Genomic DNA, 27645 nt, shown 5'->3' on the forward strand with positions numbered 1-27645 from the left:
AGATCCACTTGTCCGTGCGGCACTTCTGTTGCGCCGCGCTCCACTTTATTCCTATGGGTGACGTCACGCGACTTTAACGCGCCCGCAAAGCATCCCGGGAAGGCGGCGCTTCATTTGGAAAAATGCTGCGCGTCAAAAAGCTGGCCGATGCCCATCTTTATGCAAATGAATTCCGTTGAACGCGACGCGACTATTCAATAGAAGCAGAGCATATGTAGACGGGGGGGGAAGTCTCTCTCAGGTCCTCTGTTCTAGACTGGCCGCTGGCTCAAAACCACTCCCATCGCGGTAAACTTGAGGAACGGCCATCAAAGTACAAATGTGGGGAGGCGTCGCGACACCACGCTACAGTCGTGTTGCAAAAGTGGATCTCTACCGTTAAGAGCATTGACTATAATGGCCGCGATTAGCTCCGGCATCCGCGACGCTGTAATATTCATAATCATTACTTTTGCCATTTCTTTGTGGCAGCTTTTAGATACTTTATTGGGAGCGCCCTTGTTACATGAACACGTCACCCCTGCATCACATAAGCACCGAAAATCTAAAAATCTAAACTCTAAATCTAAAATAAAAAATGATGATACGAACCGAATTGTAGGTTTGGTCTATCGTTACAGCCTTAGTAAGATGAGAAAGCAGGAGTTTAGTCATTTGTCATGGTTGTAAAAAAACGATGGCTATCTGAACATCTTTCCCAACGCAAAGATGTCATGCCTTTTTCCAGGGGAGGGTCATGCCTTTTTCACAATCATTTTGGAGGGTCATAGAAAAATGTATTACTGGCGAAGGGAGGGTCAAGTCTTTTTTGACTACAGATCTCAAAACTCCTCCGCTGGCCCCTTAAATAAATAACGAACAGTCCCTTAGAAAGAAAAATGTCTGGATCATGTGACACTGAAACCTGGAGTAATAGCTGCTGAAATTCAGCTTTGAAGTCACAGGAATGTATAACTTTTTGAAAAACATAAAAATAGAAAGTATTTTAAATTGCAATAATATTTCACATTATTAGTGTTGATAATGTATGTAAAAGAAAAAAATGTGAACCTTAGTGTATTTATTTATTTAGCAAAAAATTACTATAAAATAACACATACATTTACCAAATGAAAAATCTTAATTTTGTTTCATTGAAAAAATAGATTCCTGTATGGTGATTTGAGGGTGATAAAAAGACTTCATTTTTAAGTGAACTATCCCTTTAAACCATCACTTTCACCATCGCCCTAACATGAAATGATGACGTCTGCAGTTCTTTTCACACTCCTCTGTGTTTTACTGTTGAATAATAGAGACATTCAGCGTGAGAATTGCTGATTTATAGCTGTGCTGCATGAACCGAGCACCAACTTTTACATGGATCATTTATCAAGGATTTCGTGCTTACATTTACAGTTACATTTGATCTCAGCAGACATTTTTTATACCCAAGTGACTTAGAAGAAACATCTCTCATAAGTGGCAATTGCTCAAGCAGCTAGATGAGAATGTGTAACTCAAGAGCTGGGGTCAGACTTTATGAATCAAGGAGAACTTCGTAAAAATGATACAACTGCATGATAACTGCAAGTACATTGTTCAAATTGGTGAAGTCCAGAAGGCCATCAGATCAGTAAAAGTAAGTTCAGTCAATGCACACTGCAAATTAAAGTTCTGGGGTACAGTGTAACAAAATAACTTATTTTTCAGCTGTGATGAGTCACCCACATGAAACTGCTTCTTATCACCAATTCTCAGAAGGCACATAATCAAGCGGCTCCTCTGAGCTTGAGACAAAAGCTTTCTGTGATTCAAGGTTCTGGAATAAAATCACATTTTATGAAAAAGGGGGGAAAAACAAAAAAAAAATTCATACATGATCAGAAAGGAACAATGACTGAAAATTAAATTCACTTGATGCTTATTCATTTTTATGTACATAAAGGTTCGAAAATATCCATACATGATCCATGTTTTGATGAAGGGAATATTGGGAATGCCAGAGGAAGAAAACCAAATGTGCGTAACTTTCTTTACAATCACAAATTGCATTGCTAACATTCACATTAACATTCTCATTTCCATCCAAATAGCTCACAACAAGCATTCAGCAACTGTCAACATTTCACAATACGTCAAAACCAACCTGCCATTTCAGAAGACAAGCCAAGACAGTCTGAATTATAGAGGTCGACCATCCTGAATAAGACAGAAAGGTCCTGCATTTCGGGACTGATATTGAACACAGTTTCTATTTTAACATCTTTCACGTTAGTATTTATTGCATCTTAATCAGTTTCTAATAAAAGTGTCAATATGACAAAATACACATTAGAATGGAACAAGAATTATGAAAGATGTACAGTAGATATGAAGTTGTGCAAGAGCCCTGATGCTACACTTGACAGTGGGAAGAAGGTGAAAGAAGATCAAGGAAGAGTTGCTCTACTAGCCAACTATTATCTGTTGGATTTTTGCACTTTCGGATCATCATAATGTTTTTCTATAAATGCTGGAAAAAAACAGTCAGACCACATCGTTCATTTCACTATAGTGCATGTTTCACTGAATTTATTGCCATATTAAAATTAAAGGGATAGTTCATCCGAAATGTTGTTCCAAACTTTTTTCTGCTGAACACAAACAAAATACACTTAAAATACTTTGGGGTCAATATGATTTTTTTTAAAAGTAAATTAATACTTTAATTCAGCAAGGATGCATTAAATTGATCAAAAAGTATTTATATTGCGACAAAAGATTTCGGTTTCAAATAAACGCTGTTCTTTTTAACTTTATAGTCAAAGAATCCTGAAAAAACATTATCACGGTTTCCACAAAAATATGAAGCAGCACAACCGTTTTAAACATTGACAATAATAAGAAATGTTTCTTGAGCAGCAAATCAGTATATTAGAATGATTTCTGAAGGATCATGCGACACTGAAGACTGAAGTAATGATGCTAAAAAATTCAGTTTTGATCACAGGAATAAATTAAACTTTACAATATATTCACATGGAAAACAGCTGTTTAAAATTGTAATAATATTTCACAATATTACTGTTTTTTGTATTTTTAATCAAATAAATGCAGCCTTGGTGAGCAGGAGAGACTTCTTTTTTGTAAAAAACATTAAAAATCTTACAGATCCAAAACTTTTAACTGGTAGTGTATACTTTAAATGGAAGTCACTTTGCATAAAAATGATAAATGTCAAATATAAAAAATCTAAATAAAATCTAAATATAAAATGCATTTAGCACTTAATTCAGTCTTTTTACTATATTCACTATAAAAAAAATTCAACTTAAAGTGGTCATAAATGCTACCTAAATTTTAAGTCTAGTCAACTTGAAATGTGAAGTTGTGTTAGGTTACAACTTGAAAATGAAAGTTCACTAAACTTAAAATGAAGGCAGCATGGACACTTATTTTTCTAAGTTGAAATAACTTTTTTTAATGAATGTTCCCCTTTACAATTGTCACCTGCCACTGATGGTTTACTTAAATCTAAAATAGCATATATGTGTATGGAGTGTACCTGATTTTCCTAAAAAAAAAAAAAGAACTTGAGTGTCCCTTATTTTCCTCTGCTGAAGTTGGCAGCCCCCGAATGCATCAGATGTTCACTTTCAGAGACATGCAACGGTTAAGCAAGCACCGGGCGCAGAGCTGATTGAAATACTGTTGCATTCTGAGCTCTTTGTACACAGTGTTGGCATTAAAGATAAATGGACTTCATAGACCAATGGCTATCAGTCCTTTACGCAGCGTTTCGAGGCATCCATCAAGACCTGCTTTAGCCGCAGCAGGGTTACAGAGAGTATATTTAGTGCCATGGTCTGCTCCGAGAAATATTTCCCCAACACATCAGGTAATGAGCTCTGCAGATCAAACCTGCCGAAGCGCACATGTGAACTGATGGGCGTATGTGCTAAAATTCTATATTTTCTAGTGCTGTCAGTGCTTATTTTTAGCTGGCTAACGTTAGTGAATGGGGCTGAGGTAATTACAGCTATTTCATAGAGCTCGGGTCTGCAGCTCAATAATAAAGGTGTATGCTGCGTTTCTCTCTGGTGGCCACCAGTAACAGCCGTGGATCTGAGAACGAGTGACTCATCATCGCCTGTGACGAGGAGGAGGACGCCTGAAAATGGGTTATATAGCGCAGGGAAGCTTCCAAGAATAAAGAGCGGATCATTAAACGAGATGGGGAAGGGGTGAGGTTGTGCATAGATTTTTGCAATTAAAACAATTTTTTATCATGCATTCGATTCAAAATATTGACCTCCATCCTGGCTGCCATGTGCTCTAATATCATGTCTGAGATCTTGTCTGGAACAAGTTAGAGTGAATCTAATTGCACTGATTGAACTAAATTCTTGAATTAATTTAACATAATTCCATCTTATATATAATCAGGTTATATAATATATATATATATATAAATGAACATTTTGAAGAGTGGGTGAATGGACAGGTTTGAATGACATGAGAGTGAGTTAGGGTGCGTTCACACTTGTAGTTCGATTCGCTACTGAACCTAAAGGCATAGGGATACAGTATGTTCACAAACGGACTGGTCAGCTTTTATGTAGGCGTATATTTTCCGACAGAACATCCAAAACAATGCTGTGTGCTGGGCTAAATGCGCTCGTTGTATGTGCTTATACTACATCGTTTTGTATTTTGACCAGCTGAGTACTCGTGAAGAGCTTATAAAATGTGTAAAGGAACAGTGGCAGGAATCTCTTCGACACACACAAATGAAGATCTGCTGTGAGGAGACGCGGTTCTGATGTGACAGTCCTGTACTGAACTGTAATGGACAACATTGCGACTATGATGAGAAAACAGTTATGCTTGAGCATTCTGTCATTTTAGGGTCGCGTCAAGTGACATCATGCCCTGCTTTTGGTTCATTTACATGTCTTTGGTTGGTGTTGCGTTCATATTTCATTCGAACCGAATCAGAGTTCGTTTGGAAGCGGACTGAGACCCATATTTACAGCGTCTCGGTCCACTTGTTTGGTGTCACTAGGGTTCAGATTGCAGCGTTCACACTTATTCAAATGAACCAATCATTTGGGAGCACCAGGGTTTGTTTTAATCAAACCTAACATGACAAAGGTGAACACACTCTAACTCTAATGTCATTCCAGTCCCATAAGACTTTCATTCATCTTCGAAACACAGATGAACATTTTTAATGAAATCTGAGAGATTTCTGTCCCATTTTGATCAGAAAAACTTTTAAGAAATATTTTGGACCATATTGAAAATGCTGAAAATCGTTTGCTATAGAATCACTTAAAAACGCAAGTGATGATTATGTCAAAATATAACCAACACCATCGGAATCACCTTTTTATTGATCATCTGGCAGTTATAACTTAGATACAACTGCCAAACAAAACCTAATGTTAACAGTTTAAGGGTCACGAGCCCAATTAAAGCAAACACTGATCACCATAATGGTGGCGTAAAAAAATTTTTTCGATTTTCAAAACACCACTTTAGTTGGCTGAACTTATTGGATGTAGTTTAGAAAACTTAACTTTAGTTGGCCGAACCCAACAAGCTATGTTTAGTCATCAGGAAATATTTAATTGACACAAAATTCTATTTCAAGTTCAGTCTACATGTAGGGGTAGTCAGCACAACACAAAAATTTGGTTTCTGCAATTTAAATTGGGCCAACTAAAAATTTGAGGTGCAACGGGTCACTAGAAATGTTTATGTTGGAGAGGCATTTTTTTTTTACAGTGCATTGAAAGTCTACTCACCCAAAACTCAGATAATTCGAAACATTCATAAAGAGATCATAAAATAAATCCACATGAATTGGTGTAATCCAAGTCTTCCGAGGAGACCCAATAACTTTATTCACATTTCAACAATGTTCAGCACTCAAACATAGTCACCGGAAGCTAAACAGCATGCTTGATCTTCCATCAACTAAATTTGAGTACTCGATCAATGTTTATATTCAGTATATTAATATTTTATATGAACCGTGGGTGAACAGACTTTCAGACAGGTTTGAATGACATTGAGAGTGAGTAAATGATGACGATTTTCAGTTGCAGTTGAACTCAAACATGAATTCAAACCTCATTGTGTTGGGAAATGGAAAGCTGTGCACCCACTGAAAACAATTACTCTTCTGCACGTCAAATCTGATACGTCTACAGTCATTTATATCACTTTTACAGTTTGTCTGAAATTAAGCGGTTCAACTCTGAGATGCAGCATAACCACTTCACAAAACTCCCGATTTGAAGTTCAGGCATGAGGCGGCCTGTGTGAGACGGCACTCTCACCAAACACAATCTCATCCTCTCAGCAAGAGCATTTTGATACATGTTTCCATTAAAATAGAACACTGTAAAACAAAAGCATGAGAGATGTTTTGAAAGGCATGTAGAAGATAGAGAGAGATTTGAAAAGTAAAGTGAGACCTGCAGGAAAAATAGACATCACCTCTAAGAGTTGTAATGGCCATTTTTTCTTAGCTACTGGGAACTGATGTCACCTGTTTGACACATTCATTTTCCACAGTTCAACACCAATCACAACATTTTTCTTTGCTACTTTTCAAAGATTTGTAAACTGGTACACTGAGTCACTTTGGCCTTGCGTTTCAAGGCTACTTTCTACTTCTTGCTCTCTTCTGTTTCAGAATGCTAATTGGATCTCATGAATCAGGGATTCACAATTAGCAGGTTGCAACCAAGGAGAAAACTAGCATTTGTTAGCATTCACATTCATCAGAACCACCCAAAAACACAATGTGAAACCTGTGCTCATGAGAACTGTTAGAGCCAATCCCCTGAGCTGTAAATGAAATATTGGCAGCATGACGTCAACGGCAGCAGTCAATTTCTTGCTTATATATTGCAAGCCCCAGAAAAAGAATTGGAATATAGAGAAATATTAGTGATTATATGCGGCATCAGAATTCAAGGCTACTTTAGAATGCCTGTTAAAAGGAAAAGAAACTAGAGCAGTTACAGCATCGATACAGTAGATAGGAAACTTTGGTAATGGTAATTTTTGTAAACTTTTTTTAAAACTTTGGTAACTTAGGTAATTTAATTACCTTCTTACATTTGCGTGTCTGTAATATTAGAAAGGTCAAGTAAACATGCAAAAGTCCCTTTCAACAGATTTTACATTCAGTTGGTCATAAACCTCTAACAGTTCTATATATCACAGATAATATAAAATTATATTACAGATAATATAAAATATGGGTAAAACTGATTATAAAAATAGAAGATATGAGCATGCACAATTAAATATCCAATAGTTTATATACATTATATCAATACTGATAAATTGATATAAATCCGGATAAAATATGAATGCATTATATACAATATTGATATATATATATCCTACAGTATTTTTTTAAAGCCTGGCAGATCTGTACATACATAGGCTTAATAAAAAGAGTTTAATAATAATAATAATAGTAAACAAAAACAACAATTAAAATGTTACACTATTATAACTATAACATTTTATAATAAGGATTTTATGTAAATATTAAATCAGTACTATATTTTATCTTTTAATATTTCCATGCAAAAAAGTAAATATGTAAATTTCCTGCAAAAACCATGACACAACCTGATTGCTCAAAACAGGTCAAAAGCATACTGCTTTTTTTGAACCAGTAAATTTCACTTTTATTGGTAAAGACTGAAATTTTGGCATTGTGACAAACCCACTTCTTACCTATATAATCTGTTGTTAACATTAAAAGCTCTGCATCTAGACAAAATTCAATCTGTCACTTGTCAAAAGCTAGCCAAATGAGCCAGATGCCAACGTAGACAGGTTGTGAGAAATGCCCTCATTCTAAAAGCATGAACAAAACTAAAAAAAGAAAAAAAATCATAATCAGTCTACGCAGCTCAAGGCAAAATATTAAAAACATTTAGTTTACTCTTGCATGACAAACAGTGTTGGTACTGTGTTGAGTAGCACTGTTATCGTGTGAGAGAAACGTGTATCTTTTCAAACAGAATGGCTGATGGTGGGCATATCAGCATTGGTCTATAGGCTTATAAAGGAAAGTAGTCTGTTGTAATTTAACAGTCCTCTTGTGAATGGAAACTGTGACATTCAGACCGGCATGTTTGTCTCATCGATTTGCGTCTAGCTCAAAAGGCATCGTTCATTCCCTGCTGTATCCCTCTTTCCCATTCCGCCGCCTCCCCTCGGAAGCTCACAGACGCAGGATGCAGAATACCAATGATATGTGATATTTAAATGGTCGTGATATTTGCGCAATTCAAACAGGCGCCTCTCTCGCAGGGGTCGCGCCAGTGACAAATGCATGCAAATTACCAGTGCAGAAAATGTGCTAATGTCATCTGTGGAGTTCAAAGCACTGCTCTTCTATTCAGTCGAGCAGGCTAGTGTTCTGCAAACCTCCGATTGTGATGTCTGATGGAAATTACAGAAACTAATCATACTTCCAAAAAGAAGAATTTGTGATTCCGAATGTCAGTTTCCAGGCATGCAAAGTTGATAATTCCACGAATAACTGCAAAAGCAGATTTCGAAAAGAGATTGCGACAAAGAGGAGAAATTACAGACTGTAGCTTTAATTTTTTTGTAAGCATATGCAAATGATTGCCCCAATGTTCTTTTTTATTCCATTACAGGAGTCGCATGTCTTAGATCCCTAAAACCAGATTTGCCACCTCTGCATTTGAATCTGGAACCTATGTTATAATCTATACATTTGTTTGTTTAATTAATTAATGATAATTAATTAACATTTTAATTTTCCATTAAATTTATATAAGAAATATTTCAGCAAAAAACTGAAATTATTAATAATAATAATAATAATAATAATAATAATAATAATAAATTAACATTTAGATATTTCCCAAATATGTATATAATATTCCTTTAAAAAAAACAATAATAATAATAATAAATACAATTTTTATATTTCCAATAAATGTATATAGTAGGCCTATCTAATATTCCAGCAAAAAAAACATAATAAACATTTAGATATTTCCAAAAAAATCTATATGTAATATTCCTCCAAAAAACAATGATAATAATAACAATAACAACTTTTGATAGTTTGAATAAAAAGTCTAAATGTAGTATTTCTTCACAAAAAAATATTAGCAATAACAAATACCAATATAAATAAGTCTTCTGCTGAAAACAAAAATTTAGCATAATCTGCATGCTGCTTTTTCCATACAATGAAAATATTTAATTTCCCCCAGCATTCTCTTTCAAAGTATTACTAATAACATAACTTTATGTGAGGAACAGACCAAATGTAATCATACAGCTTCTGATGAGACAATGAGCCCACATGAGCCCATTAAACCCCATTTCTAAATCTTATGGTGTTTTTTCAGCATTCACCTGCATTATGCAAAGAAAATCATATATGTTTGGAAAGACAATAAGTGAATAAGTACATAATCTTCATTTTTGAGTGAACTACTGCTTTTAACAATGTCTCACCGATGTTTTTTTAATCCAAAGAGCAGAGAATCTTCCTTGCTAGCGAGCAAAATGATGTTATTTACACATTTACTTGGATGCAGTAGGTGAGAAATGCTCCACCTTAGCGCTGTCGACACACCTAATATCATGCTGTGACAACAACACACTCACTCCCTGCATAATCAACACAGCTGCAAACACTGGCAAAGTGTTTCACAATGTAGACTGCACAACATTCACCCGCAGTGCCAAGGTGTTAACCTCACTCTTCTCATACATGACCCACCCACTTCATTTCCCTGAAATTACACATTGAGTAGCTGTTGCTTGAAAGGTTATTGATCGCCCAAAAATGCCAAGATGTTAAACTGTTTGCAAACGAATCATTTTAAAACATCTCACATTCCCGTAATGGTAGACGGCATTGAGCTCAGGAGGAATCTAACAGTTATTAACACAATAACACAGCTTGAGATAATGGAGTAGGAAATAAATGTTAACCCGCACCAGACATGGATACGTTCTCTTGGATTGCACAGATGAGAGCATCATATGTTGTTTGTAATTCGCTAGGCTAAATAATAGTGGTGTAACCAAGGGTGTTTTTGCTAGTAATGCATCGCCCTTCACCTAAATCACCCAACGCATCCGACTGACCCTAAATCTGCTGACATTAGCACTTGACACAAGCTCCAGCGCATATATATATATATATATATATATATATATATATATATATATATATATATATATATGGGACTCTGTTAACGGCTCTCAGTACCTCAGAAAATGTGGTTGAAGGTAGGAGAGACGCCACTTAATTTATGGTCCGGAAAAGATCTCCCTTTGGACCTGAGTCAGCGACTGGTGAAGCATCAAGTCGTGCAGTTTCTTCTCACGCTGGCCGAACCGAATTAAGAGAATCTCAAAAGCCCATTGTTGAATTTATCTCACATGAAATGGATGAAAGCTCTGTAGTGTCATTTATTCTAAATTCGTTTAGTACCAAGCAATAAATTAAGCTGATAATATGTGAATAACATGTGAATCCGAGAAGTGTTCATCTATATGAAACCTGTAACATTTTTTTTTTTTTTTAAATTAGAAATGTGGCTGAAAGCAATGTTCTTTTGAAATGATCTTTTTATAGATATGTTGTTTCACCTGTTTGTGTTCTTTTCGCATTACTACGAAATCTTCAGATGTCTCTGAGATGCCTTCATCATCAAAACATAATACAGAAATAGTATGTGCCATTAGAGATTCCACAAGCAGAACAGAAGGGAGTTATGGAAACCCTTACAAAATATGGAAGTTAATTATTTGCTCTAATGCTCAAAAGAATTACTTCATTTTAAAAAAAGAACAATTATATAAATTACATTGTTACTTTGACTGCTATTTTAACACTGCATGATGTAATCTGATTTGATGTTTCTGAGTCTGTCAAAAATAACTGCATTTTCAAATGATTATAAAATTGAGCAGATTTAATTTATCAACAAAAATAATGATCTTACAGTCACATCATATGAGATGACCATTTAAAATACACAAAAAATACACAAAATAAAAAGTAAATTAAAAATAAAATACACAAATTGCAGGTAAATTAAAAATAAAATTAATCAATGAAATAGATAAAAATAAAAAAAGTAAATGGATTTTAAAAAAAATTTAAACCAAAAAAAAAAGAAAATGAAATAAACTGAAATTAAACCAATTAAATACCAACACAATTTATTTTTATGTAAATACATTTAAAAAATAAACTTAAATAAAGAGAAAAAAAATTATAAAAATAATAATAATTTCTTAATAATAATGCTTTTTTATATTACATTTGAAAAGAATATTTGACGACACTGCATGCACTCAAGCAAAATAATGAAACCGTATGTTCTTCTATCTATATGCCTCAACAACGGTCAAAGCAATTATAATTGCAAATATGGGTACCTGGGACAAACGTGGAACTGAAATCATAGCAATGATTTTTTACTGTTCTCATGGCAACATTATTATATAAGCTGTTCAATATGGCCTCAACCAGAATACAAGTGACTGATACGCTCCATTTCATTCATGTCACGATCTACAAGATGAAATACAAAATCTATATGCTCGCCGTACATACAGACAGAAAATTAAAAAATATTCAGCGACCGGTTTAGAAATTGCCATCTGATGTCTTACGTTTATGCAGCCTGTTATGCTCATACACTAAAATATTGCATTTTCATATTTCATTCACATTAGTGACATAAAATCTCTTTTACGCTTCGCCTCAAGTGGATAGAAATATCCCCTCGAAAGGAGCTTTCTGATCAAAGACCATTATTATTGGTTTTAAACTCAGCTAGAATGGCTATGAATGAGGGCCAGTGCAGACTATAGTAAGCTGTGTGCCGTTGCCAAGGCAACCATGTACCTCAATGTACTTGATTGTTATCTGATGATTGAACCATGGGTTGCTACATGAGAAAGCAGGCTTGGCTATTTCTCAATGCAAGAGCTTTGAGTACATAAATAAAGGCTGTAGCTCGTTCAACAGATCCAGTATTCACAGTTACCTTGCAGTGTGCAAACCAAGCGTAATTAGCGCCCTCGGTTTGATACACAAAGAAATATTCTGCCATTTCAACTGCTAAGTTAACATTTTCTGTCACGTGTTTAATCGCGATAGCGCTTAGAGCGTCAAATTGCTTTTGTGAAGCCCATGATCGGTACTGGAAGGATAAGTTTTGACAATGCACACGTAAAAAACTCTAATCCGACAGTCTGCGCTGGCTTCCTTATTTCTGTATAGTGTACTTTTTTATTTGCCTGTATTTATCCAATATGCTTCCCGAGATAAAGGCATCTGAGTTGAAATGCTGTCTTTGTGTGGGATTTGAGGAATTTTAAGGGTGTTTATATTGCGGCACTTTAAGCATTTAAATAGCTTCGGGTGTCAGAATGTGTTTTATGAATTCACTAAACCTATTCTGAGTGTTTACCGCAACAGCAACTGTATTGAAGTAAACAATGTCTCCTTGTTTCCATTCTGACAAATAATGCATGACTAAACGCAATCAAATATTCATTTTGAATGCATTCTTAAGGCCTACCGCACATATTCAATAACAACATCTGCATGAAATACTCCCCCCTATTTATAAAAGATCACACTGAATGTTTGTGATAATTAACATGAATTATATACCCATATATCAATGATAAGAAGAACAGCAAATTCAGAGAAGAAATATGAATCACAGAAACAACATTTCATATTGCACAGTAGGAGTCCATTGCATTGGGATTGTGTCTTTCGAGAATGCAAATGATCATAAAAGAAGCAACATCACTTAAAGGTACAATATGTAGGATTTTTGCAGTAAAATGTCCAAAAACCACTAGGCCAATGTTATACATTTTGTTTAGTTGATTACTTACAATATCCCAAATGTTTCCAACTATTTGTAAATTTTGAGAAAATGGCGATTTTAACCAAGGAAACGGGCCGTGTGAGCAGGGGTGAGGAGTCGCCAGTCAATGACGTCATATTCGCGTTAGCCCCGGTTTCCGCTCATACATTCATAGTAACCATGGCGACAGACGTTGACAACTGGATTATGCTTGTTATGCCTAGCAGGACGCTCACGCTGTTTTTGTTTTGTTCAAACATTATGGACCATGACAAGCAGACTTTGAGACAAAAAGAGGACTAAACGAAGATCAATATGTTTCGAGATGCCGACTTGAGTCGACAGAGTCGTTGCATGTTACTTTAGACAGGTGAGCAAATGTACATAAAACGAATCAATGTTATTTAGTTCAACATGATGAAATGTTAGAATATGATCTGTATGTTATTCTAATGTTGATCTAGCTTACTTAGTCTCATACAGCCAACAAACAACCTAACTAACAACATTCAACACACTCAAATGCCGTTTAGTGTGATACTGTAACCGTTAGAGCGAGTGAAACAGCGTTAATTCGCGCTAAAGTTTAATTCGCAAATAAACTTATCTGTGCGAGTATTAATTCACCACTTGCGTGTAGTTCGGTACAATGAAATGTACTTATTCCTTTATATCCATGGGACTCACGTTGCGTGTGGCGCTGGTATACGTCTAGCAATCGCGCCCTGCTTCACACCACAGTCATGTTAAAAACATCAATGTATTCACTCATCCATAAAAGATCCACCAGCTTGACGACAAGATCCATAATTCCGCTTAATGCTTTGCGTCATCAGTATACGCCTTTGTTATTCTAAGAGGTTAGCAACCCCTGATGGCAAAAAATCCTACATATTGTACCTTTAACGGGAGGGTAGGCAATTTGATTTATAAACACTTTATGTTATACTGGCTGAAACTCTCTTCACATCCTGATAGCAATCAATAAAGAAGTGGTCTAAATATTCAAACATCTACATATATCTTCTGTGGAAGTCTGAAGATCCAAAATATGTTCATCCAATCATTGCATTCGGTCCGACTCCAAACATATGAATGTCCATACCCCGCGCACCTGTCACACATCAGCACAGAGTTAGACAGACGCCAGTCATCGAGAGCCACAAACAAACAGCAGCCGCCTTTACAGTTCCTCCTGAACCAAAACAACGAGCTTATGCTGTGTTCATGCCATGTTGTAACGGTAATTATGAAATGGCAACCCGTGACGAGCTGTTCACGTCCTTAGACTCAGATTTTTGCATTTCTGCCAACATTATCAATACCTAAGTGAATCTGCTGCAGTCAGGTGGTACAGGTCAGTGCTCTGTACGTTGTTTATTTTCATTATTATTGTAATGTTATGTGCTTTGAGACAACACTTTAACACTTTTGTTTGCTCCCTGCTGTGTGTGTTCGTGTTTTGAGGCATGGCTTTGAAGACGCTCTGAAGGGAGGGTGGGATCTCATGCATTCAAAGCTTGCATGCTAAAGCTAGCCTCTCCAAAATTGCGTACCCTACCTTTAATTAAAGTGTTCAGTAGCGTGACTGTAGCTCAGCTACATATTGAACTTTTCCACAAAAGATTTTGTGTACACAAACCAAATGAAAAAAATCTTTATAGATGCTTTGGGAATACACACATACACAAAATCAGGCAACAAGCAAATACTGAAAGACTAACGCACAATACTGATTGTTATGTGGATGAAAATGAGGCTGTGAGGGATAGACTTAAAGCCTTTTCAATGGCACGCACTGTATGGGTCCTGCAGATCACGTGCAATTTTCAAAAATTCAACGTTCAAAAGTTGTCTACCACAAGTTTTTTGGAAAGATCAGCTGAACAATTAATATGCGGTGTCTTCTATCTTTTTCATTCCTGTCAAAAAGAAATGAACATGACGTCACCCTTACTATTGTGAGTCATTGAGGACCATGCAGCGTCAATGAGTTTGATGTAGTCATAGAACACAATAGGGGAGTTACAGCTTCATCAGCGCTGTGACAAGTGCTGGGAAGGCATGTTGCAGATAAGCCTGGGCAGAGAGACAATTTCAGATGTCAATGATTCCCTTATGTTCATCTGCACTCACACATTTTCAGACTCAGAGGAATCAGACCTTCTAATCGCAGTAAATGCCATCGATGGCATTGATCCAGTACACAATGTGAGACTATCTCCCCAAACCACAGCTAACAGCCTGAAATCGTTAAATCTGCCGCTAGAGCTACTTGGTAACCTTAAAACACAAAAGGTCAGTCTCAATGCATTAATTCACTAGGGACCTAACACTTCAGTTCTTGCCCATTTATTCTAAAATAATGCTGGGTTTAACCAAATGCAGCCAAATGCCTCAAACATCTGACAGGTCATTAAATGTAAACTACAGTTCAAAAGGACCAACAAAAAGTAGCTTACTAACTTTTAAAAAGGTAGCACGACTTTAGATAAAACATTTGCAACTGCAAATAATAATAAAAAACTGCAACTTGGCAAGCAACAGTATTAGTCTCGGTGAAGTTTCCCAACACTGATAAGTAAATGGTTAGTCTTTACATAACCAAAATACACCTACAACAGATCAATTCCCAGACCGACGCTGCTTTTGGATACATCCGACAAATCATTTAAGCAACAGTTTGTTCCGAGTTACTTGCGTGCGTGTCTTCATAATGTTTTCATGAATGAATTTAAGGGTTCCAGCTGGAGGGAGAGATTCTCGCCTTCATTACGACGCTAATCGTGCCGGAGACAAAGCCATAACAGCTCAACCTTCTGAACCATTAATGCTTTTTCATCCCACCTCCGTTCCCTTATTAGCTCATCTCTGTGAATGCTTTAGAAATGATCCTGGTTTCATGCACCGATGGAGCACAGCATATCAATACATGGTTCATTGACAATTTCTGACTTCCTAGATTGGGGCAATTCCAATATCTAGATAGCACAATGACATTTTGTGAAAGACTTTCCACTGTTGCCCAGAGAGCCTTTTTCATGGATATGCACTGATGTAATACGGGCAATTATTTGCACACTCATTTCCATGTTTCCGTATGTGGTCCCTTGACAAAACATTATTTCATAGCCTTCAGTTCTAGAATCATAACAAGTCTTGAGAGAACACAATGTAATGGTTTTCTTACAGCAAATAATATGAAATGAAAAACACACGTATCCCATACTGCGTTTGCCCTCAGAGCAAAATGAGTCGTATACAGAAGCAAAAAATAAAATGTCTTCAACTCCATTTAAGTTAATCTCTTAGATTCATAATAAAAACCGGTTCTCATCTTACCATGAGAATAAAAAGGTTTAAAATGAATGCAAAAACAAATCTGACCCCTTTTACGGTCTAATTGCACATTCCTGGTCTTGTTGTTCATGATTCACAGGGGCATGTTTTCTCAAATAAAAACGCTTGTCTAGTAATCTTTCATTAAAAAGAAATATTCTAAAACTGTCCTGTGACTGGCTGAACGTACGTGATCATACATCTACCAACCTGACCTGACTTTGATTGAGTTTCTAAAAGAGTTCACAATTACTTTCTGACTTTATGCCCAAGTTCATCCAATTAAATTTTAAGCGGATTGGTATGAAACATGTGACACAGTCTCAAATGTGAGATTTTGAAATCACCCTCTTTAAAAGTCGATATCCACAAACCCACATCAAAGCAGGTCTCTTTTTTTTATCACAGTCTCTTTTTTCCCCATCACAAGTTTGTCCCCTCGCGTCACCGTATGGCCTCTCCAGCAGACAATAGACTAGCTCAAGCGAGACTGGATGGCTGCCTTGTTGAATTTGATTGGAGTCTTCATCTCTGGCAGGGGTGCGAGTTCACAAAATCATCAGATCTCTCTGTGGTTATAATCCAAACGTGCTCTTCAAATTGAGCGGAGATGTCACTGATTGAAACAAATGATTAATTCCACACTCCAGTGGACGCAAATCATACAGAAAAAAATATCGAGATTGAAGCAGGTTGACGCAGAATGCTTTGTTCAAAAACAAAATGGCCTGGTCAGCAGGATCAGATCGATAAAGACAAGCATTTAAAGGGACATTTAAGCCACAGTCCTTACCTAGAGATATCAAGTCAAAGCTGGAGAAAGATTGAATGTACAAGACCAAAAGGTTAAGAAGGTATATTAACTTATTTATGGGTCATTATTTGACAGTTTATAATACAAAATTATGTAAATGTATGCATCAATATTACATGAACAATGGAAAAATGTATTTTCATCTGCTAGAAGTATAACAGATTGGCAAAAAAAGATCATAAATATTCTAAAAATATATATTCTATCAGTATTCTATATTATTCTATATATATATTCTATAGTATTCTAACCAACAAAAGATTTGCAAAATAAATATAATTTTTAAAACTATTTCACAACAAAAATATATAAGAATAAATGGGTAATAAAAATATCAAAATAATTAGTCAAAACAAATCAATATTAAAATCATAAAAATTCAAAAAATTCGGCCCCACCTTCCATTATATGGCATAGTATTAAAAAAAACTGACTTGCAAAAATAAATAAATATATATTAAAACATTAATATAAAAAATAATTTCTTTCCACATTTTCCAATAGTAAAAAATAAATAAATGGATAAATAAATTGTAATATTCATTCGCCTTTTATTTCTGTACAATTGATTCTTAATGTTTAGCTGATCATTTATTTTGACATCTTTCCTAGCAAACAATGGCAGCAACAATATCCAAATTAAAAATCCTGAAATAATAGAACTATAGCAACTTAACACATTTAGACAACCATGTAATTTATTTCTAGCTGCGCCACCATCTTTCGCAGTTCTAAAAACACACAATCTTACAGCAGAACCATGTGTAACATGATTAATATGTAAGAATCAATTAAAAACTGCTGACTTAGTAAATTAATAACATCTCTGTACAATGTTTGAGCTTTAGACATGGAGAAAATTAACATAAAGTCTTAGCATGAAATCCATTAGCGTAACCACCATGAGTGCTGAATGAGGGACTATCATACGGCACAGTCAGGATCCGTGAGCAGGACAGATGAGTCTGAGGGAGATTACAGCAGAAATCAGCTCAGCTCACACAGCCTTATTGCCTAATATAAAGACGCGGATTTAACATCTACAAGACAGCGTTTCTCCTCAAATTGTGACAAACACACATTTTAATGAGGGCAAAGTTGTGCTATACTGTTAGGTAAAGAGTTTGTTGATATGGCACTTGCATCTGAAGAATTTTCTGACTGGACTTTATTGTATATTTGACAAAACTACAAAAAAACACTTTTGCTAGGAAATAATGGCATAAGATGTCACGTTACTAATTTGTTTATAATTTAAACGTAGGGTAGGCAATTTTCTGAGAGGTTAGCAATAGCGAGCTAGCTTTGAAAGCAAAAGATCCCACCCTCACTTCAGAGCGTCTCAAAATCCACGCCTCCTTCAAAACACACCAACACACACAGCAGGGAGCAAACAAAAGCATCACAAGAGACGCGTTAAACTACTTCATGTCTCAAAGCACATAATATTACAATACTGATTAACATAAACAACTTCAAGAGCCCTGACCTGTACCACCTGACTGCTACAGATTAATTTAGCTGTTGATAGTGTTGCCATTGAACCACATAAATTCACGAACCGCTCCGAGTATAACGTCACAGGTTTCCATCTCTTCAAGAACAGTAGTTATGGGGTGAACGCAGGATAAGCGCGTTGTTTGGTTGAGGAGGAAGTGTAAAAGGCGGGTGCTGTTTCGGTTGTGATACTCGGTGACTGGCGTCTGTCTGGCTCTGATTATGTGACCAGGTGCGCGGCGGTATGAAAATGCATACGTTGACAGGCAAGTAGGACATCGTATCACTGATTATGGTCCTATGCCTTCCACAGACAATATATATATACACATAAAAGCCACTTAACTTAGTGATTGCTATCAGGATGTGAAGAGATTTTCAACCAGCATCACAAAAAATGCTTCTGAAACTGATGCTTCCAAGACAATCACACAACATTCATCAAAAAGAATAGCAATTTCAACAAACCCTCAACTATTTCAGCCAGCTAGACAATATTTCCTTGGTGACATATGACTCAAAGTGCAACAACAATGTTCAGTTTATCACCAAGGTTTGAAAGATATGAAAACAACCAATTCAAGATATAGTGACAGTGCATCACTGTTCCAGTAGAGCGAGAGGCGGATCTGTCAACTGGGCCAAAACCCGTCACACTGGGACACTGGGTTCAGTAACAAAAAAAAAAAATACACTTGAGGTTACTGTAGCACAATTCACTTTCCACAAGCATTTGCCTTGTCAGGTAAAAAAGTATCACGGAGAGCACTAGCTGAACTATGACACTGAAGGCACATATACAAGATCCCTGAGTGTTTGTGCAGACAAAAACGTTAAAAACATCATAAAATACTAGGTTGCCAAACATATAAAAAATTGCTATCCAAGCCGTCACATTTAACTTATGTCATGCTCTAGGCATGAAAAAATTAGATTGAAGTCAAACTAAAACAACTAATTATATTTAAGTAACAATCTACAGTCATGTCTTCTCAAAATAAATAGCATTTTAATATTATGAATATGAAATCAAGAAGAAAAAAACAATACTTGTAGTAATAGAATTACATCTTTAACTCAGTTGGGTAATGCTTCATTTAAAAAATTCATATTCCATCTTGCGCCAAAAAAGTATTTATTTATCATAAAGATTTATTATAAATATTTAAATAAATAAATAACCATTTAAAATAAATATAAAATACATTTTAAAATGAACATAAACAAATTTTAAAATTAAAATAAATAAAATGTAACAAATACAAATTTTAAATAAAACTAAACATTTCATAGACCTGGATACATTTGCTTTGACCAATTTTGACAAAATGTACTGACATAGAAAGAACTATGTTGTTAATCTTTTACCATTTGATTATCTCAAATCACAGATAACTGTATATGATAAGCTCCATCTAAATATATGGCCAAAAAGCAAAAATAATGCAGTTTATTAGATTAAAAGGGTGGCACAGCTTACCCAGACACATCTTACCCTATTTTGCCCAATCTGTCACTGGTCCTGACATGCATGTAAATAAGCAGAATTAATAATAATTCCCTTCAAATTCCAGTGGTGAATTTCTGTAGATCGATACAGAACTGTTTGGGAAAGAATCACAATGCATCAGTGAATCGATCCCCCCCCCAATCCCCATCCACATAAACCAATACAGTGAATGAATCCCCACACATCCCAAGAAGCATGTTCACATACAGCTCAGCATCACTTCCTACAAAATCGCTGCAAAAGTGTGAACATATTTTAAGGCACGCTGACCTGGGATTACCTTTAATAGTGGTGGCATTCGTTTTCCTGCCAAAAACACTGGCCTTTGACTCCCATGACTCATTTATAAGGCAGCCTTCGCACACTTCAGGAGAATGATAGCGTCAAGAAGCTCCTCGAAAAATTGCGCCGCTTCCCAAAAGAATCATAAAAGTTATTGATGTAGTCTGTATTGTGACACCCCTTCTGGCAAATCACCCGCAAGTCAAACGCTGAATATAATAAGATGACGATCATGAGATGAGTTGCGTCGTCTTCTGAGGCTTCCTCAGCCGTGTCGGCGCAAACGACATTGTCTTTTATTGCTAAAAGCCACTTCAATCTGTTCACGTCTCTGGGGCTCGGCAACAGTTAACGTGAGAAAAAGAAAAAGTGAGGCAAACCTAGTCTTAAAGAGGACTGTGAGCAGTAGGTCAAGATGAACATTGATCAAAGAGTGGAAGAAAAAAAGGATCCGGCCTCGAAGAAAGTACCTGATTAGACTTTAGCAGCTTTTCTCATCTGCATAGAAACTTTGTAATTGACAACGAAACAAAAAGAATCGCAATGTTCACACAAACATCTCTTGAGATTCCAAAGTCCATTTGTTTGATGAACACAAGCTAATACTGCTCTAATGCAACTTGATAATGAATGTCAGTGCAAAGGCCTTTCTCTGTTTACAGTTTCTTCAAGCACTTTGTATTAAACTTAGAAAATACAACAGATGTGTGAACAATAGTGTAATCTAGAGTGAGTTCCATCATGTCGGCTTGATTCGAAAGGGCATAAAAGTAAATTACCATAATTATAATCATGAGCAGTAAGGTTGCTCTTGCTGCTTTTCTGACATGAAACAGAATGCAGTGTTATAAAGACAGAAGATGCTTGAAAGGCAGTGTTCAAAAGACATCCATTATGTGATTTTTAGGTTTATCCTCTCACCCTTTGTATTTTCCTGATGTAGCGTGAACGGGGCAGTTAGATAATGCGTTTTCCTGTAGTGCAAGGATGCTTTTCTTCATTGTGTATTGAAATAATGGAAGCATGCTGTGGTACATCAGACACGAAAAGAGTGCGTGTAAAACAACCAAACACACTTTGACAACAATCAGACTACGGACGGTTTTACTGCATTATGGGGATTCTGGATCAACTTGTGAACACATCATCTACAATGAGGACTCTCAATTTGTTGGACGATATTAAAACACTCACCAATTTTATTTCTGAGACTGAGCATGGATAAAATCTAACTTTATCTTTAAGGGTGACCATGACTTTGCCTGAATCATCTTTTGTTGGTCCTAGAACAACATTTCTTGCAAACAAACTAAGCAATCCTAAAGCCCAACATATACTACAGTTTTTACACGTACGTGAGGGTACGAATACAGTCCCCGCCGTGACACAGATTCTTTTACCACATAGCTTCCATTATCTTTTTCTTATTTTGCAATCACAATAAAAAGAAAAACCTGCAAAAAAAAAACTATTGGGGAAGACCAGAAGAGCTTGTGCACCAGACATTCCTGTGATGTCAATGTCACATTAGAAATATCAACCACATACTTCACTGACGCCGTCATGAACAATTCAACCTGCATGGTGAACAGTTTGTCTCAAAGTCGAACCCCAAAGCAATTACATAGAATTGAAGGTTCTCTCAGCCAATTATATTCTGCGCCTGGACAGAAATCCTATTCAATATTGAATAGAAATATAATAATTGTCTCATGCTCACGAAGGCATGAGACATTTTTCTTTATTTTTTTTATACTGTGATCAAAGCTGATTACTTTCAGCATCATTACTCCAGTCTTCAGTGTCACACGATCCTTCAGAAATCATTCTAATATGATGATTTTTGTTTTTTGAAACTGATAATTTTTTTTAGAATACTTTAATGAATAGAAAGTTCAAAAGAACAGAATTTATTTGAAACCGAAATGTTCTGTAATAATGTAAAATTTTTAATTTTTTTTTATCAATAATGTATCCTTGCTGAATATATATACACACATTATATATATATATAATTTTTTAAAAATTATTATTAATATTTATATATCTTAAGCCCTATTCGCACGGGATAAGTATTACCTGGTGACCTCTAGTCATTTGTTATAATTGCAAAGTTTGTCTGAGATCTTTATCCCGTGCGAATCGGCCATGTCTGTAATTTGTAAAGTAAAAATTCCCCCGCAAATTACCTACTATATTTCGCCGAACACCAAGGTCATGTGATATTAGTCCCGTGCGAATCGACATCTCTGTGATTTGGCCGGATCGTATATCATTCTTTCAAGTTTTTTGTTTCATGTGCGCCTTTTTATCCATCTTTTGCGAAGAATGGAGGCTGGTTTGGAGTGTTTTGATTGTATTTTGGGTGCTGGGTCATATCGCTATACACAACTACACAATTTGCAGAAAGTGAAAGCTGAAAATCATCAGAAGAGCAAACACAAAAAGAATTATTAGATGGAGATGAATGACATGTATAGCAGCATGCGGTAAGGAACTTTATTCTGTTTATGTCATAATATATCATACAGCTAGACCTATAACGAAAAGAAATTTCCAAGCAATAGCCTATTGACGTTATATCCGGGAGATAAGTCGGTAAATTTGAGTAAAATCACAGGCTTCGGTTATCCCGTGCGAATATGCGACATGAAATTCAGGTGTGGCAGGGTAATTTTTAAATCACACAAGGTCCCCAGATAGTACTAATCCCGTGCGAACAGGGCTCTACTGACCCTAAACTGCTAGCCATTCAGCCGATTGATCAGGCATTTTAAATGGCTACCAGCTGGGGTCCTAGGAGGACTTCACTCATTAACGACAGGATAAAATAAAGCATGATGGACAACCAAGTCTGTCAAAGTGACAGCTAATGATTATCTGTAGCACAACCTCTGCACCCACACTGTCCCAATGTAATGTCCCCCAAATGGATTAAAACTCGCCAGAATTTAAAACATTGTGAGAATAAATACACATCCGTCACTAAAGCCATTGTGTTGTAGGGCTGTCAACGAATATTCTAAATTCGAATATATATTTGAATAGTTTTAAAAAGCTGAATTTCGAAGATGAAAATTAATATTTGAATGTGGAAAAACACGCCCGCGGTAGCAGAGGCGAGGCTGTCTGCTTTGCAAGTGGCAAAATTCTCAAGCTTAAAATGTAAAACGCATTTTCCAGCTGCACACTGACTGTTGCTTGAAAAACCTGACTAAACCCATTCAAAATGAAGTGATGAAGCCATTTAGAATGAGTCACTGGTTGGACAAAAAAAACCTGGTTGCCTCTCAAAGTCCCGTAAGCAACAGCCAAATCAGCCCTATGGTTAATCTGAGCTTGTGCGTCCGTACCACATGGGCATTACAGCTCAATGTGTTTGTGCATGTGCCAAATGCTGAATCCCATTTCAGACAAAGCTAAATATTTCATAATATTGTCTCATAATTCACATAGAATTTAAATCAATAATGTGCCCATGAAAAATTCCTTAGTATAATTATAAATTATATAGAAATGATTTAATTGTAATTAAATGCATTGTAAACAAAAAATAAATGCAATTTTAGTGTTACAATAATTATCCGGCACATAATGTACACACATTGTAAATGTGCTCATTATCAGCTGCAAAAACCTATTGCCACAAAGCTACTCTCTCTGATTATTAATAATAAAAAAAGAAATGCACCAACAATTTCTTCAGTGGAATAAACATAGACGTTGCACCTCTTGCACATAAACTGTTCAAGAAGCACAAGCACTAGAATACATAATGTGTAATGTCTGACTATGAAGACAAATGCATGATGGGAAAGACACAGGAATTTTTTGTTTCAAAGATATGTGCATGAACCTCAGCATGGCTGTTTGTGACCAACAGTAATCTGACAGCTATTAGTGTACTTTCACAAAACAGTTTTATATATATATATACACACTCGTGCACATGCACACACAAATGCACACAAAGTGACTGCTTTCGAATCATCTCAACTACCTAGTGAGTGTTTGTCATCACGCACAACAATAGCAATTACCCTTGAATGATTTGCAGTGCAATGCGATGCCTTGTTGCCAGGCAACACTCATGTTAATGAAGAAAGCCCATTCTCTAAGTAAAAAAGTATAGGGCACGTTACTCGGCCGACAGAAGGGGGGCTTGAAAACGATCTGGATAACAGCGGTTCAGCTGAGATGCTCTAGCAGCTGAAAACAGATGTAAGTAAGAGTTGTGCTTCTGAATGCTTAAGTCCAGGATCCAGCCCTTGAGGGTTTCAAGAACAACACTGAATGTCAATAGGTACTTGGGTTTTCCTAAGTACATTTCATTTTCATTAAGAACAGATTTCTCCCTAAACTAGATAAGTGCGCATTGGGCCCAGTCCCAGAGGTTTTACACTGGTACTCAGCATTGATGTATATATTGTCAGGAGACCATATTGTAGATACCTGATCGCAACACTTATTTTCATTAGAGTCAATCAAAAGCCACTTTAGAGAGAATTAGAGTAATGTTTGCACTCAGAGTTTATGGCACTCATAGTCCAGTTAATGACCCCTCATTTATTCATTTGGTCATTTAGGATGCTTATGATGGAAATTAAAGGTGAATGATACAAAATGAGAAGGTGAGTATGCTGAACACACAAAATAATCTGTCTGCTAAGTACCTTTATATTAAAAGGCCATTATGTCAAATGAACTTGCACAACGTATTGACACGTAATCGGTTTCCCAACGATGAAAATTCTATTATTTACTTACTCAAACATATATGACTTTACAGCATGGAAAACTAAAGGAGAAATTATTACTGGTTATGAGAAATAATTTACTTTTTTCATGCTATTACTTTGAATGGGAAGTAAAAATTACTATGAATGGGGACTGAGGCACTCAAGCTTCAAAAAGCATAGTAAAAACAGCAAAAAAGCAGTCCATATGACCCACTATATACAAAGTCTTTGAAAGCCATATGATAGTTTTGTGAATAAAAACCTAAATTTCTGTCTGCATTTCACACAAACATATTGCATGACTTCAAAAGGACTTGGCATATTGTGCATAAATCATATGGCCTTGGTGTATTTGTCTGGTAATTTTGAAGCTTTTTAGCCATCATTCACTTTTATTATGAAAAGAGTGATCAGAATATTCTTCAGATGTTCCCTTTTTGTTTTCCATGTAAGAAAGTCAAATTAGGACGGGTTAGAAATGACATGAGGTTGAGTAAATAATGACAGAGTTTTTTATTTTTATTTGAATGTTAATTATTCCTTTAATCCTATTGTCACAAATATGAAAAACATACAATGTATGCTTTGAACACCGCATTGAGGTATGAAGAAGACCTTTCCTCTCATTTTCTTACCCCATGCAGGTCTGACATCAGCAAAGTTCTTATTATGATTGTGCATGCTGATATTTAAAGCATGCATAAAGCCTCCTCCTAGGGGCTGGACTTACATTAACCCCAATGTTCAACATCACCTTAACTTAGACCATTATGTTAGCTTAAGTAATTTGTTCCACGCGTTCAAACCACGATCCGACAATAAATTAGAGTCAGTCACAGGATTTAACTCAACATCTGGCACATAACTTGACAGTATGCATATAAATCAAATTAAACAGATATGCGAAGTTCATCAGTCTATAGCTTTTAATTTGATCGAACTAATCCATAATGTCTCTATAATCAATTACTCTTTTTATACATCTAGTTTTCTTTAGATTAGAGCTGCTTGCTTTTAGCATGGAATAATATTAGAGCATTAAGATATTGTACATATTTCAATCTTAAAGTTACAATTCTCTGACTCTGCTGTCAGAAATTCATCTTGCTTTAGTTGTACATGTGTGAAAATAGTCACTGAGTGAGAGAGCATGTGTTCTACTCTTGTAATGTCTTAGAGTAGCGATTTGAGAGTCATTCTTGATTTTTACTACCTAGAAGCCATTGATTCATAAATGTAATAGCATATTTCAACCTATAGATTTTTCTGCTTGAAATGGATTGGGAAAAAACAAATCTACACTGCACAAGCAAAAAACTGAAAAGTCTCTTGTTAAAGTAGTAGTCTGAAAGAAAAACAATATAGTTTGCGTAATTCGATACACACAGTCTCAGTCAATGGCCTGTTGTACCTCATGTCAGGTAATATTTGCCTATAAACTAAAAGTGCTTGTAATTCAGTTTGCCACAACTTTTTGACTGCAGTAGAAGAATATACCACCATGGTAACTTACAGTGGTGAAGTTTGGAGGGATGCAATCCTCCCCTCTGAAGGTGCACTGCAAGAGCATTTCGTTGATATCGTGGCCTGTGCGGTTGTAGAAATCCGTCATGTTGAACTGCTTGGGCTTGTAGTTGCCAAAATTAGCCTTGTCCTTCAACAAAGCGAGGACTTCCGGCTCGGCCAAGTGAGGGTTAGCGATCTGATAGTTCTCGTTGAGCAGTGCCAGCAGCTCCCCAACGTGGTACAGATCATTCTTTGTGATCTTCGAGAAACGAAACTCGTTGAGGTTGCAGAAGGTGATGGCAGGAAAGGTGAGGTTGGGCGCCGCCACCTCATCAAGTTTGGTGACGTGAGGGAACTCAAAGTAGTAGTACACTCGGTCCATGCACACAAACATCAGCAGACCTAGAGAGCCCAAGAAGGACAGTGACCATAGGAAGCGACGGAACGTCATGTGCCCGTAGGCGAATATGTGGCTCATGCCATGTAACGTGGAGGAGTTGGCGAAAACTTGAAGGCTGGATGGCCTCGTGCTTTCAATGCTGTCTTCGGAGTCTCCCTTCATGGCTGTCATTTAGTATCCACTGAAAACTAGGTTTACAGCTGAAACAATCGGTAGAAAGTGTGCAAATGAGGCAATTTAAAAAGCAGCAAGTCTTTGAAGAGGTTCTTTATGTAGCTTTCCAATTAGTGGTAGTCCTCACTCCATTTGCAAACTCTTCTACGGTCTCTGAAAAAGCAGCTGTCATTCCATGCAGAACCAAACACAATGACAGCTCCAAAAAGACCAAGTCGCATGAAAAGACAGGAGTGACGCCGTCCGGTTTCTGAGGGACAAAGCACAAAAGAAGTGAAGGGAAACCAAAAGGCACAGAGGAATTGAGGAAATGTAAACACAGCAGAAAGATCTCGCTTGGCGAGAACAGTTGATTGGAGCGTGCCTCCTCCGGTCGGCACAGAATGGCTTTACATCGCTATGACAATGCCATGGAATGGATTCGTGAATGGCAAGATTACAAGAGCCGAGCGTCTGTTGCTCGTCGCCGGCTACGTCCCCCTGTGCCACTCCCC

General features: G+C 36.4%; 1 protein-coding gene across 1 annotated transcript in view; it reads right to left on the bottom strand.

The window, feature by feature from the left end:
- The window catches only part of asic1c (acid-sensing (proton-gated) ion channel 1c), a 78249-nt gene extending 51110 nt beyond the window's left edge, over nt 1–27139 (bottom strand). The window contains exon 1 of the mRNA XM_077245218.1: nt 26585–27139. Within this exon, the coding sequence (XP_077101333.1) occupies nt 26585–27139 (555 nt within the window). The remainder of the gene's footprint in view (nt 1–26584) is intronic.
- Between the last annotated feature and the right edge of the window lie 506 nt (nt 27140–27645).

This window comes from Siphateles boraxobius, unplaced genomic scaffold (assembly GCF_051911475.1).
Source record: "Siphateles boraxobius isolate OS27281-9 unplaced genomic scaffold, OSU_SipBor_1 26, whole genome shotgun sequence".
Lineage (NCBI taxonomy): Eukaryota > Metazoa > Chordata > Actinopteri > Cypriniformes > Leuciscidae > Siphateles > Siphateles boraxobius.